The 16,006-nt window shown below is 35.1% G+C and overlaps 1 protein-coding gene across 1 annotated transcript; it reads left to right on the top strand.

Moving 5' to 3' along the window:
- Window positions 1-352: 352 nt before the first annotated feature.
- Window positions 353-9,486, top strand: LOC110718164 (ankyrin repeat protein SKIP35-like). Its single transcript, XM_021896966.1, has 5 exons — window positions 353-534; window positions 788-864; window positions 1,113-1,993; window positions 2,418-2,850; window positions 8,125-9,486. Exons 3-5 carry the CDS (start codon window positions 1,365-1,367, stop codon window positions 8,929-8,931), a joined length of 1,869 nt encoding a protein of 622 aa, XP_021752658.1. The 5' UTR covers window positions 353-534; window positions 788-864; window positions 1,113-1,364; the 3' UTR covers window positions 8,932-9,486.
- The last annotated feature ends 6,520 nt before the right edge of the window (window positions 9,487-16,006 follow it).

Genomic DNA, 16,006 nt, shown 5'->3' with positions numbered 1-16,006 from the left:
TTTTTTTTTAGTTGCAACACTTCTCTTTTTACGCTTGTCGATGCATGACTTTTCAATAGTTAATATCTTTAATTACCAATATGTAAAATTATAAACATTTGATATTAAAATTGTATAAATCAAGACGAATCTAACAAGATTCTGCATGGCTATATTTTTCTTAACTATAAATCATCAAAGCTAGTTAAATTGAAACTCATAAATAGTGTAACTACTATATAAAAAACCGGTGGAAGTATTAATATTAATAAATTACAAAACAATTTTGGCGTCTGACTTCACTAACAGTTCGTCTGCAAATGTAAACAAAGAATCAATAATTAAAGAATGCCCACCCAAATAAAATCAAACAAGAGGCGCAAAATTAATTTAATTATAAAAATAAAACCCCCCTTTTTTTTCAATATTTTATTTACTTTTTTTTATTATCGAAAGAATAAAGGAAAGATTACCCATTTTAGTTTGTTTTTCTGGGTTTTTTTTCTAAGCCAACCTCTCATTCTCTCTCCTCTTCTTTGCCAAGCAAATTTCCAGGTTTGCAAGAACAAACCCATTTCCCTTTTTTTAATTTTTTTTTGATAAAAATCATAATTTCATGCATTTTAATTTTATGCCCTTGTTCAAATTTCACAATTTTGAACTGATTGATTGCGTTTTGAATCGATTGATTGCGTTAGCAAATGGGTTTTTTTTGTTGAGTTCATCAGATTTCTTTATTTATTTATTTTGATTCTTTTTTAATGTTTTTTATTATTTCCTGATGAGATTCTCGTTTTGGGTATTTCAGGGTGATGCTGGATCTTTGAGAATTTGCTGTACAATCAGATAATTGAAGAGATGATGCTCTAGGGTTTTGCTTATATGGTACTGTTCAGTTGAGATCCTCTGGTGCAATTTGATTTTGGGTTTGCTCAATTTTTCATTTGGTTTGATGGATTTTTATTGTTTTTACGGTGTGATGTTGCTACTGTCCAAGTTTTTTCTGATTATCTGAAGTAAAGGGTGTTTGAGGATTTGCATCTTTTTTCATTTGATTGCGTTAATCTTAGTGATCTTCAATAGGGATGTCATAGTTCTGAGTATTCGTTTTTCGATTCCGGTTTCTATTTCAGTTGGTTGTAACTCGGAGTATTCGTTTTCGACTTCAATTGGTTCAAGTGAAGGGAAAGTAGAAGCTGATAAATTAGATTGCTTTAACAAAGTGTTGGGAATTTGGGATTCAGGAAGATAATTTCCGGGTGTTTTTGTGATTGCTGAATGTTTTGTTATAGTTTTGATATGGTGGCTCTGTTTCATTGTTAACAACAGACTGTAGTTGATCAGTCTTTTGGGTGGTCTCAAAGGTTAGTTTTTTCCCGTATAAGATGGAAAGTGACATGGGAAGGGAAGAGTTGAGATTGAAGGTTGAAATTAAAGAGGAGGAGCAGATGCCTTCTGAGATGGAAATTGATTACGGTGGAACTGAGAGTCCCAAGTTTGAAATTGAAAGCAAAATTTCTGAGCTAGGTGAGGGAAGTAATGTTGTGTTTGCGAGGGAAGGGCCGCTATATATGGAGGACACTGGAATGTCCAAGGTTGGATGCTATGGTTCTAAGAAGCAGAAATCGAAGGCGGTGACGACAAGTTCTCAGGTGGGAAAGAAAGGTAATGTAGGAAATGAGAAGAAGCTCAGTAGACAAGATAGGATTGAGCTGGGAAAACTTTTTCAAAGTGCTGTGAGTTCTCATGATTGGGACTTGGCAGAAAGTTTGATTCTGTTTGCTGATCCACTAACTCTTAATGATTTCCTTTGCATCTCATTGGATTCGATATGGTTTCTTACTACACATGAGGAGTTACATGGTATAACGGGACTAGTGAAGAAGATAATAGCTAATGGAGCTTATGACTTCACAAGAGCAGCTCTTCGAACTTCGTTTCTCGCATCTTGTGTCTCTGCATGTCAGAGCCGAACAATGGACCTAGCAGATACAGTGACTGTGATGGCCCAAAGGTAGTTTCATTTGATTGATATTATTGTTTATAAGGTGTAGAATAGACTTGTAGTTGTTGTAGACAATAGGAGCTACACGTTTTTGTCATTTGGTGAAAAGGAAAGGATTCATGGTGTTTTTGTCTATCCACTTATTGAGCATAACACTTCATTTCTTATTGTTGAGGTGATATCTGGTACAGTAATAGTTATGCACTTAAAGAATTAAGCTCTTGCAATTGTGGTCTTGTAATATGAATTATTATTATATAACCAAAGTGTTCATTCTCTCCCCTCCCATAGCTTGGTATTATGAGGTCCTTCCAGGTATTAGATAAGATGATATCTCTCTTTTGCCACCTTAGCATCTGATTTTGCATCTTATTGCTACACCTCAGTAGGCATCTAATTTATTTCCTCAATCTGTGCAATAAAACTTGGTTAGGTTGCATGAGCGACTTCAGGAATGCAATGGTGATGATGTTTTGAAGGCAGAGGCTGGTGCTAAGGTCCAAAAGTTCACTGAATGGGCTTTGAAATGCATTGGTTTTCATTCTCGGTGTCATGAGAACAAAGAGAAAATGCATCGTGATTCTGCTGCTGAGATACAGCTTCAATTATCTGCCTTTAAGATATTTCTTGATCTTGCTGGAAGCAATCTCACTGGAAAGGACTTCACTGAGGCCTTTGATGCTGCTTGCTTCCCTCTTACTTTGTTTAGTAGTTCATTTGATCCTGGATGGTCTTGTGGAGCATCAGCTACTGCTATACAAGGGCTCCTTGGTATGCTGGTCGAGGGTGGTGCTGATAATGTAAACCAGTGTTTTCTTGAAGCCTCACGTTTTGGCAGCACTGAGTTAGTGCGCATTTTGTTGCAGGTATTGCCTTTTGTCTTTTGTTTACAGTAATATATCTTTTGTTGCCTGAATGCCATTTGTTGTTTGTTGTGCACAAAATTAAACCTAAGTAGGTTTTTTTTTTTTTTTTTTTTTTTTTTTTTTTTTTGTGGGTGGGGGAACATAGCTATCGTGTGACTTCCTCCTTTATTTGAAATGTATACCGTTATTAATTTGATTTCTGAAGTCTTACATGGCCAGTATTGAAGTTTTTAAGAGATCCACTAGTGTTGAAAGAAAAGTCCTATCTTGTCTAGATGAGCACTCAAACATTAGGCTTGCCTAAAACAGCATCTTTATCCGAAGTTGGACAAAGAATTAAGTTAAATATCAAGTCATCAAACTATTTTCTTGAATTAGTATTTCATGTGCTGTTTTCAAAGGTCACAAGGGCAAAGGTGGATCTTGTTATATGCTTATTTTCTACGCTTAAATGAACAAATACTGACCACTAAATCCTTTTAAGTTAGGGAGTAATTTTAGCTTGAGGGGGGGAAAAAAAAACAACTAAGCTTGAACTACAGTTTAGTGGTGGCGTGGTGCCTAGGATTTTACTATATATTCCTTGTGTTTGTATCCAATTATCCATCAGTAGCTTGATTCTAGCTGTGTAACAATTGTAATGCACTTGCAGCATTGCCAAATGCTAACTTTTACTATCCAATGTGTTACATCTGATTATACAGTGCACTTGCAGCATTGCCAAATGCTAATAACTATCCAATGTGTTCTGATCATTGGATCTCTGTCACTTTCTCACTGCCATTAAGAACTATGTATTGTCACCTTAGCTGTACACCTTTTGTAGCTCTGAAGCAAATCACTATCTTCAATGTAGTAATTGTTATTCATGGCTTAAGGCTTCTTAGATGTAACAATCTTTGCTGTCCTAGTGCTACACTGGACATGTGGCAGTGTAAATTCTCAAAATAATATGTGCTTGCTGTGGTGTTGCTATCATTAACTTTCCACATTGCTAACCCCCCCTGCTGTGGCCCTTTCCTTTTAGATTCAATTTACAACGGTTCTTTTACTAGAACTGATTGATCACCACAGCTGTGACAGCACTACCAAGATACCATATTACACTCGCTGATTGCACCATTGTTGGTTTGTTTGTTTGTTTGGCATGACAAAAATTGACACCATGACTTTTATTTTTTTTTAATTCTTCTCTCTAGAAGGCTTTGTTTCTTTCCATGCCTCTTTATTAGATTGAATTTTGGTTTTCTGATATCTCTGTGGCTTTGTGCTAAAGTCACAGAGAGATTGTACATATTATGAGTGCCACAACTTGTCCTCCTTAATGTGCTCTTCACACTTTTGCCGTTCAGTTTCTTGTTGTTTTAATCATTGATACACGGAATGTGGGACGACGGCGCGTTCTGCGAACCGGGACGCGTGTCCCGAAACGCGGAACTTACTCGTTCCGGTTTGTGGTGGTTCGTGATCTGGTTCGTGTTTGATAGAGTACCCATTTATAGGCGAAAGAATCTTCTATTTTCTTGAGTTTTTTAGATTTAATTAAAGCTTCAAGTTCCATTAATGGAGGAAAATGAAGACAGAAGTGAGTAGAAGGAAGGTCATTGGCGGCAGTAAATGAGTAATATAGCCTTAACCTATTTTTAAAACAAAATGGTGGACCCCTCCCTTTTTATCTTTTCTTTTTATTATTACTCCAAGTTTTTACTCCATGTACAGCTGTTTATCTTTTCTTTTTATTATTATTATTTTATTTTTAGTGCCTAGTTGTTAGTTAATTACTAATAGCAGTGTACAGTAACTTTTTATTTATTTTTTGGCTAATAGCCGATTACGGAGTACTTTCTAATTTAAGTCTAAGAAACTTAAATGTAATAAAAAAAAGAAAATTCTAATTAAATTTTTTTTCGAGAACTAGAGTCATACGTTCCGGGAACACTTTAGCCTACGTTCCCCGTTCCCGTTACCATCCCACATTCCAAAACGTCCCACGTACCGTGTAACGTTGGTTTTAATCCTAGGCTGAGCTAGGAGGGATTATGATTTGTGAGTAACAATGCTTGAGTAGGCATATACGGTTAAAAGATTTTTGAGTAGACAGCAAGTAGTTTGAGGCGGAAGGTTAATCGCTATTGGAAGTAGGCGGATTTTGAAGGGATGATCTATGAGGAGCAAGGCTTGAGTACAGAAATTTGGTATGAAGGATATTAGAGCAGAGAGCAAGAAGTTTATATGGGGCATGGAAGGTTATTACTATCAGCACCAGAATTTTCTAGAAGGGTTAGTGATCAGGTAGAAGGCTCATGGTACGAAAGAGATCAATGAGTTTGGTTAAGGCGGGGAAAGGTTATCTTTGTGAGAGATCAGACCAATGGAGGAAAAATGTAGAAATTAAAGAAAAGTGTATGATATTCTATCAGGGTGCGCAGGATATCAACTTGAAATATGTATCTGTTTTTTCAAGTTAGTTCTTAGAAAAATTCCCTAGTATGTTAATGCCTCTTACTCAAAGTGCCATAACCTAAGCTTTAGTGCTTTACTCCTGTTATTTTGTTGGACCTTCACTGTTTAAGGGGATTTTATGTACTACTGCTGTAGGGAACTTTCAAAATGATACTTGCATTTCTAAGCTATTGTCTGCACAACACTGATTTAAGTTGAATCTGCTGTCAAAATGTAATCCAAAAGATTTCAAATCTGTGTTCAATTCATAGGTTGACTAAGGCTCAAAAAATAATTTTCAGTATAAACCAATCCTAATAAGTCATAACTAGTCTTCTATTAGTTAAGATTAGTTTTAATTAGTATAAGTAAGTTTCAATTAGTAAAAATCAGTTTAATAGAAGAAAAGTTATAGTTCAGTTAGTATCAGGTGGTAAAAATCAGTTTAAATGAGCGAAGATTAAAAATTAGTAAAACTATTAATTTCATTGTATAAAAACACTAAACAGGAAAATCTAAATCAGTAATAATTTTGGCTTAATACATAAAATAATTGTGCCCTGTTGAACTTACTTTCTCGAGAAACATGTTAATAATTTCTTTCTCATGATGATAAAGTTCCATGTATATGATCGCGTTTTACTGATGAAACTTTTTTTTTTTGTTATAGCAATGGATCTAAGTTGAAACATCCATTCTATGGTTTTAGTTATTTGTTTTTTAAGGGTAAAAGGGAGTTATGGTATGGGTGCAGTTTGGTTTATTTTAACACGTGTCTAAAGCTAGTCCCGGACCCTAAATGTCTCATTGTTGAGTTTATAATTTTAAGTGATTTTCATATCCTGAATTTCTGTATCTTTTCCTGGTGACTATATTATAAATGTTGCAATCTGTGATTTTTTTATTCTTTCTTAAATTTATTACTTTCTGAATGTTTTGCGGGAGATTTAAGAACATCTTCATAGGTTTTGGGAATCTCAGAAACATGTGGATTATTATGGATAAAATGTGGACCATCTGCTCTTAAATAGATCTACAATTATAAAGCTCCATCAAAGGACAGTTTTGATCATTCTCACGATTGTTAACTTGCACAGGAAATTTGTACATGCGCAGACAATCTATATATTTGGATCTGTTATCCATATATGAGGATCTATATGCTGTTGAATAAAAACTCGAGTCAAAATTCTTGGATGAAAAGCTTACCTGTTACTGTTAGTGGCTTGATTCCTGAAATCTGCAAGACAGGAGTATATTAGTACTGTTTGTCTAAATGCTATGTTTCTGTGATGCCGAATCTGGGACTTCAATGCTATAGTCCATACCGGAATCATGTTGCCTAGTAATTAATCACAGATATTAAATCTATTAATTATGGAAAAAAAAGAGGAACAAAAACCTGTGAAGTGTGGGCTGGCGTCCGGCAAGGATGAGGTGTGAAGGGTGGAAGCTATCTGATATGGTATCTGTGTATATATATCTTGATAAGGAGAAGAGGGATACAGACTTGTGAAGTGAGGGCCGGCGGAGATGAGGGGATAAGGGTTGATTAAATTTATACTGAAGCCCTATTGCGTGGTGATTTATTACCTTATAAGAGTGTTAATTGGGATTCCACGTGAAATCCACCAATAGCTTTTTCTCTCAACTTTAATGCATAGAGAAAATCAGAAGTATTGAGTAGATTAGAAGGGTGATAAATGTCGTTATGCAAGTGTTGATTGGGCATGTTATTGTGAACTTGTTGGCTAGGGATGGACTGCCTCTGGCTTGCTTAGGCTTTTAGGCAGTGTTATGAGTATATATTTGGGCTTAATGTCAATGGGCTGCAAGGCAATTTTGGGGTCTTAATTTTTATTGCCTCCCACATGTAAGAGCCAAGTTGCAATCTCTTGTTGGATTTTCATGCCCAGATGAGGAAGAAAATTAGAAAGCTGAAATCTTATGAAGGCTGGTGCAATTTGTGTGTTTTTATGTACTTTCTGTTTCCGCTAGGCAGGCTTAGGTTTTAACTCCTTGCCCATCTTTATTCCATATCCTTCTGAGATTGTTCATATGTAAAATGTAATATAAAGTTCCTTCCCTACCCCCCTTTTGCCTGTTTCTCTTTGTCAGCTAAAACTCAGTATTTTAGGTCTTTTGTTGGGGAGAGTTTATACTTTTATATCATGTCAGTCATAGGGCTATGTATTCTGGTCCAATTGTCTGCTACACCTTAAAAAAAAAACTGTCTGCTACAATAGAATGTTTACAAGTCTCTTAGTCAACATTAAATCATATATTTGGTGACTAGATAAGCTTATTCTGTCCAGTCTCTTTCAGAGTCTGGGTGCTTAGAATTAATTTCTCTTACAGTGGTAGTTGCTTCATTTTAGTAGTTTTTTTAGGTTAGGCAGTTAGGGTCTTTCATTGGATGCTGTATTGGAATCCCACTGTTCAAAGGCTCTTTTATTTCACTTACAGACTTTATTTTGTTGACTATTGGTCTATTACTTGACAGAAGCTGTGGCAATGGCTTAATTACTTTAAATGACGTATTGGGAGTTAATGGCTTTCCTTTTCCGGTTAATGGGTATCATGTATTGAATTTGTAATTCTCATTCACAGTTTTTTGGCATGAGATAGATCACATTTTGGTTTATACTAACGATTAGCGAAAGCTTGAATCTTGCTTATTGTCCCATATATGCAGTTTCGTCAACTAACTACATGGAATTACTTGTCAAATTAATCAAAATGTCATAATATATGATTTTTTTAAATAAATATTGCTCTTTAGTTATGTATTTTAAATACGTAGTAACATGTGGCTTATTTTTGTCCTCCTAGATTGCCCAGCGTAACAGCTTGGATGTGGACGTTGATCTGGCCTTGGGTTTTGCTTCTCATTATGGCAAGATCAACACAATGGAGTGTTTGGTAGAAGAAGGTAATGCCATGGCGTTTTTGGGACCTCTAATGCGAGCAGCCGAGAGGGGGTGTTTGCCAGTTGTCCAGTGGTTTGTTGGTAGAGGTTGCCAAGACATGGAACTATGTCTTGCACTGACCGCTGCCACCTCAAGCAGCCAAGTCGAGGTTGCTTCTTACCTTCTACCCCAAGTACCACAGCATGTTCTTACCGCACTCAGCATTGAAATCCTCAAAGCAGCTGGAGAGAGAAGTGGTGGGTCCCTTGAGGGAGTCGCTTTTCTTCTCCGCTCAGACTTTTTAGGAGATCCAACAGGCACGTACGCTGTTGCAGATAGCATTGCTCGGTCAGAGGACGATTCAGTTGCTCCTGAGCTTCGTACATTTCTCCGGGAGCAGTGGTCGGAGGATGCCTTCACGGATGGCTTGTTACAAGGCCAAGAACATTTTGTTAACATGGTTAGGATTTTAAACCGAGGAGAATCTCCTCTTTGCCTTGGAGATCTTCCTCCACCGTTGAGGGTGGCAATCGCCTACTTGCCAGTGTATAGAGAGAGTGTGAAGGCAGGTGGGTGTTTGTTATCTCAAAAGCTGAGAGGTCAACTTGTGGAAGCCGTCAGGAGGCTTGGAGGTGGGGTACTTGGAGATGCAAGCCAATGTCATGAGCTTTTAGCCGTCTTAGAGCACCATCTTCGACCATTTTTGCCCAGCATGTATTCAACAACCTAAGCATAAAATGCCATCAGCAACCGCAACTTGCAGGTTCGCAGATGCTGCCTTTCTTTTCTCCTTTTTAACTTCATACCATAGGAAAAATAATTAAGATCACATTGTTAGCAAGGGTTTTGAGGCTGCTGCCGCTGACATATAGCTAGCTTCCAAGAGTCTCTCTCCCTCACTCATTCGCACTTCCTCTCGGTATGTCAACTTATCATAATGTTGGTCCATGTGCATTCTAAGATGTACAATGTAAAATAGAAGAAAATCACATGTACTGTAGAAAGAGACAGAACGGGTCGGTCTCGACATCTGGGGGTGGTGGTATCCATGTATATTTTAGCTGCTATGCTTTTGTGAGGGATTGAGGGTCCATTTAATGGCTGTACTAGTCTGTTTCACTTCAACTTGGTTATAAGTCAGGTGCCTGGAATTGTCACCTTGCTTTTTCAATGAGCTTCAATTTTTAGTCTGAAATTATTATTCTTGTTGCACATGCTTATGCCTGGACTTATTTGTTTTTTATTTAGAAATTGGAATAATTATTGGTAAATAATTTGATGATTATTGATGCATAATACTCGTGATATGGGCCATATTCTTGTCTCTTTCTTTTTGTTGGTGGGCCGGTGGGGGTGCCGTGGTGTGGCCGTGTGGGGTCTTTATGTTACACACTTACCTAAATTTTTTTCAGGTTTCTTCTTATTTTTCTATGTTGTTTTGATTTATGCCTTTAACAACTCTAAAGTTAAGATTTTAAAAGTCCTACAATATACAAGTAAAAATTCGGGTGTTCGGGTCGGGTTTGATGAGTTTGGGTCGCGGGTCTGGTTTAAATTTAGTTCATGCTAATTATCATTTCCATACGAGTCAAAATTAGAATTGGGTTGGTTTCGGGTTGTGTCGAGTTGACACCTCTATATACAAGTACTTCGCAACAAGTTGTATAATGAACTTAAAATTATGTGTTTATACACAATTGTAATATAGTTATGTTTCGTCAAAAAAAATACTCATTATGTTTATTTTAAACCTAATGATAGAGATATTGAAACTATTTTCGGTCTTTAAAATGTGTATTATTATCCATTTAATTCAAACCCTACTAATCCCTCTTAGAGATGTCAATTCGGATAACCGGATGGAGTTTGGGTCAATCTATTCGGGTCGGGTCTATTCAAGTCAGATATGTTCGGGTTAAAATTATTCCTTTAACTCGGATCGGGTCGGGTCAAATTCGGGTCATGGTCTATCGAGTCCGGGTCGGAAATGGGTCGGGTCAACTCCAGATCGGTTCATATTTGGTTCGGATAAATTCGAATTGGGTTCAAAACTAGTTTGATCGGGTTAATTTCGGGTCGGATGAATTTGGGTCGTGTTGATTTCGGTTTGGATGATTTTGGTTTGGTCAAGTTCAGTTTGATTAAGATAAAGTTGATTCAGTATTTGGTCAATTTCGATTCAAATCCTTTCCGTGTTTGTCTAGATTTTGGTCGAGTTGACCAAATTCAATATACAAATAAGGTCATTTTTAAACTAGAATAATTATTGAATTTTTACCTTATTATTGGGCCGATATCAAGCCATTCATGTGTCATTTCTAATATTGCGTGGTTAATTATTACGAAATGCGAAGAATTAGTTTTCTCATTCAATCAATTTTTGTGCAATATTTATCTTGGAGCCAAATTTAAATTGAATAATGATCGATGACTTATCATACCTACGTACATAAGTGAGACGATTAGTAACGAACTAGTGATAGACTGATAGATTGGTAGATGATAGTCACATATGGTGATATACAAAAAAGAATGTCCTCTTTTTAAGGTACTACTCTTCAATTGTTTAATCTCATGAGGCTACGAGTACTATTAGTTTGCTTTATTACTAATTCAATTTGTATAAGATATTTGTTAGAGTTTTAGACTTTCTAACTTAATAATTACTCCCTATGTCCCATAATACAAGACACAGTCAACATTGCACACATGTCAGTGCACTAGTTTGACTTTATTTTTATATAATTAAATATTAATGAAAATTATTTTAAAATATATATATTTAGACTTTATATTATAACCTATCTAACAACATATTTTATGATAAAACATGTTTTTATTATGTTAGTAAAATATTATGGTCAAAGTTAATGCATGAATAGTGAAAAAAGTCCAACGTCTCATGTATTATGGGATGGAGGAAGTATTTGTAAATATATATTAGTATAAGAGCTTGAAAAAAAAAGGTTAATAATAAGTTAGGTTTAAAATTATGGCCGGGTTAAAATCGAATCGGGTTATAATCGGATCGGTTTAAAATCGGGTCGGGTTAATATCAGTTCAGGTTAAATCGGTTATTTGTTGGGTCATTTTCGGATCGGGTTGAGTTCAAGTCTGGTCAAATCAGTTCGGTTTGAGTTCAAGTCGGGTCATATCGAGTTCGGGTTGAGTTCAAGTCGGTCAAATCGGTGCCGGAGTTAAGTTCAGATCGGGTTAAATTCGGATTCGGGTTAAGTTCAGGTCTGTTACAGATCGGATTTGGGTCCTGAATTTCTCGGGTCAAATCGAATCGGTTACAGTTCGAAACGGATGGTTTTTCCGGATCGGTTCGATTTTGACACCTCTACTCCCTCTTGTCCGGATTAGTTGCTCAAAATTCAATATTCGTATAATAATACTTGCAAATATATATTTTAGATCCATTACTGTGCTGATGATGGTGTATATATTATGTCTAGTGGTGGGTAATTCCTATTCGGTTGACTCGATTTGATTTGAACAACACATTTATGTTTCGGGTACTTCAGGTTGGATTTAAATCATTTTAACTAGTGAATATCTCGGGCGATGTATCGAGTAACTTTTTATAATCTATGTCGGTAGTAATTGTTTGATAATTTCAACAAATACATACCTTTACAAATATGGAATGAAATAATAGCTTATATTAATATGCTCTTTATAATAAATTATGATGATAGAAGTTGTTTATAATACTCGTTTCTTATTAATAAAAATGTGTTGAATGTCTAACCATTTGCCTAAATATGTTAATATATAAAGAAATAATTTTAAGAATTTATTATTATTATTATTATTATTATTATTATTATTTATTTTGAACTATTAATATTGATGTTATGTTGGAATAATGGAATGGTGGTTAAATAAGCATTTTTCATTTCAAATATTGCGTGTTCAATACCTTTGACCATCCCTAATTTAGAAGATTAAATTATAATAAATAACCTCTAGAGTTTCTTAGAAACCCTAAAGTTTAGATTCATAATCACAATAATCCATTTGAATCAATGGCTCACACCTTTCATCTAATCTATATAATCTTGTCCTTAAAGCAACCCTCCCCTTCACATGATCACTAGCTACCTACCTCTTTCCACCCCCACCGTCCCAACATGGCAACACCCCATTCCCTTCCTTCCCTCACACTACTACTTGCCCACTCCTTCCCACCACCCCTCCCCCTCTAACCAATGATCCCCCTTGTCCCAAGTAGTTCCTCCCTAACCATAACCACTCGATGTGACGTAATTATTCTAACGACAAACCTCGAACCTCCCGTAATAGTCGACCGTGCTATTGGGCGGTTAAGTTTAGCATAACATAATGTCAAGTTCATCAGTTCATGTCAATTGTTTTTGTAATATTTGTTTCTTAATATATGATTGCAGTATTTTGACTAGACATGTTTTTCGATTCACATTTTCAAATATAGTCACTTTGTATTTGAAAAATTAAACGTTTCGAATTTTTGCAATATTGATCTAATTTGCTTTGTCTAATGTTTATGATTTATACTTAAGAACAAATATAGTCTTGTGGGTAGTTGTTGGAATCGTCTCAATGTATAGTTTATTAATATTCAATTTATTATATATATTTGTAATAAACCTTGGTCAAAGTGTTGAGGAACAATGTAAAAACTCAAAGTTATGCTTCACATACGAGTAGTTATATAATAAGAGTCATTGATGGTTGAAGCACAGGATCGGTTGATATACTTTATCACGCCCCCTCACATGAAAACCCATTGGGCTTGAAATATGGATGTAGTATGGGCCCCACCATACCCAGCATTTAATATTTCACTTTGAAAGGATGGGTGAATGACATTTAAACCCGTGACCTTTGTGTCACGCTAGCTCTTATACTACATTAGTGAACCAACTCAGCCAAAAGTTTAAACTGATGGTTGAAGCACAGGATCGGTTTATATACTCTATCAAAGCATTCTCCTAAAAGTATAAAACTAAGTCGTTTGTTATTATACTCGCATTAGCTTAACAATAATGTCATCGTATTATATTAGCTTAAGGATAATGTCATACTTGTAGTAGATATTTGGTAAATCTCATAGCCACCGGAAATCCCTCTACACTTACAACACCACCAACCAAGTGATGTTTGTTAGATCGAGGCCTAGCTAAGTCAAACATAACGCACAATGACGAGATTACGTAAATCATAGAGGGATTTGTTAAATCATTAAGTTTAATTAAAATGTTTAGGGATAATGATACATTTAAAATACCATAAAGATTTGATTGATTCGGATCAATCATGATTCGGATCAATCAAGATTTGGTTAAGCCAAAATATAATCAACCAATAACATGTACTTTTCCTTTAGAGTAGGGTAATATTCCCAATGCATGAAAGGATACAACATCATATATGATAGGATATCACCTACGATCTGATTCGATTTGATCTACCCACTTGTCAATGCGCCAATTTTCTCAAACAAATCATTTTTTTTTTTTTTTTTTTTTTTTTATTTTATGATTGACTCACTACTTTATTTTTATTTTTCATACTACATTCATCACCAAATGTCCATACTCCTGGGTTCCAAAAAAAAAAAAAATGTCCATACTCCTACTTCTAGGCTCATGGCTTCCGTCCCTTCAGATCTGCAACCCTTGTATTTGCAGACTTTTAAGGGTAGGCATTTATAGTTATGTAAGAATGACACTGGGTCGAGTTGGCCTGTGACATGGGAAGTTGGACACAGGTGTGCATGCATAGCATATTAGCATAACATGTTATCGTGTTAGGTTATAATTTTATTTTTTTTACTTTGGAAAAAGTAAATATTGACACATCAAAGTTCGACACAAAAAGATACATTATAATATGTCATTTTGTATGGAGTATTTGGTTTGTGCATGTAAGTACACAACATTTGTGTGAGGTGGTGAGGGTTTAAGTCGTGCCTAGACCGTCCTTTTAAAAATTTAAGCACGACACGTAAATAGTAGGCTCGCCTATGGGTTGCGAAGCACAAGAGTTGGCACAAGCTTGTCACAACCCACACCTATATTTATCATACATTATAATCCTTAGATCATGATACATACTCATCTAAATTACTACCTCCATTTCACATTATGTAAAACAATTGGGTATTTTTTTGAGATGTAAAAAATTCAATTATTGCACATAATGTGAAACGGAGGTAGTAAGGTCTTGTTCACTTCATCTTATTTTTGCTGAATTTAAATTATTTTTATTGAATTATAATTATTATTGCTGAACTTATGTTATTTTAACTAAATTGAAAATAATTTTAATGAATTGGAATTATTTTTGCTGAATTGAAATTATTTTTACTTGTTTCCTGTTATATTTCTTCCTTAAAGTTACTGACTTTTACATATTGAAATGAAATAATTTTTACTGAATTGAACTTATTTTAATTAAACTAAAATTATTTTTGCTGAACAGAAATCATTTTTATTGAATATTATTTTTTTAAGATGAAGTGAACATGGCCTAATTTGAATAAAAATGTAGTTTAAAACTTAATTTTTTTTTTTTTTTTTATAGAAGCTCAAACATGAGGACATACGGTTCATAATCTTTGAATTATAAACTTTAATTTCAGGGATAAAAGAGGTTAACGTCATAAACAACGATGTTGATGGAGGATTCGAAGAGCTTCAATGGAGAAATTGAAGAGCTTCAACGGAGGAGGGACACCCCTATCATTTTTGGGGTTAACCATACCCTTTACTTCTCCATTTTTACCTAGTGTTTTCGTTAAATTCAGTAACAAAAGCCGTCAAAATATGGTTGTGGACATGTTGGTTCAAATGTAGCTTCAATGGAGGAGGAAAGCACAAGCAGGTACAATGGAGGAGGGAAGCAACTTCATGGTTAACGAAGTTTGACAGCGGACTTGTTTGATAAACAACTTTTTCTATAGCTCTTGACTTTTGGATGTGGTCAAACAGCCAGAATATATGTTTTGTTCTTTGGCTTTTTGTTGGCTAAAAAGCCAGTTTTTTTCGCAAAAAAACAAAAGCTAGTAAGACTAGCTTTTCGCGTAGGCGGTTGGCTTTTAATGTTTACAATTATATTTCTATCACAACAGCTAACTTTCCAAATATATAAATTTAAAAGGCAACAATTAAATAACCAATATAAAAAAACTAATACAAATAACTGATACTTACAACAACAAAATTGCCCAACAAGACCAGCGTGAGAGTACAAAATAGAAGAAAATAATATAATATTCCGTTTACATTTCTATCTAATGGAAAATTTTACATGTCGTTTGATAAATTCTAGACGGTACAGTAGAAAGCAAAAAGTTTCCATTGCCTATTGTGACCATATGATACTTACATTACATGCCCATAAATTACCTTTCTTGTAGTTTCTCAAAATCAAATGGTTTGACTTTATGTTTTCTATAAGAACATTGCACTAATGTCTATATCCATAGCTTTTGACCAAATCTTATGAATATGAAGAATAATACAAATCTTAAACCATGGTTCCTTTTCCATCTTTAGAAGCAAACAGGCTGGTTACTTCCATTTATGACGATAGTTAGATTGCATAACTTTTAATTATTTCAAGTAATGCATAGATTCCATTAATTAGAGGGGGTGCCCTCATAATGTACAACAATTATGAAGCATGGTCGGTTCCTTTTCCTTGTTTAGAAGAAACAAACCAGGTTGCTAATTATTTTTTAATTTCCACTTGCTATTTTAAGGCTAATAACATAACATTATTAACACCATGTTGGATCTATGCCACTATTATTCTAC

Source organism: Chenopodium quinoa, unplaced genomic scaffold (genome assembly GCF_001683475.1).
Source record: "Chenopodium quinoa cultivar QQ74 unplaced genomic scaffold, ASM168347v1, whole genome shotgun sequence".
In the NCBI taxonomy this organism is placed as follows: Eukaryota; Viridiplantae; Streptophyta; class Magnoliopsida; order Caryophyllales; family Amaranthaceae; genus Chenopodium; species Chenopodium quinoa.
Note: the sequence above shows the minus strand (reverse complement) of the source record. Positions and strands in the feature narration are given on the sequence as shown.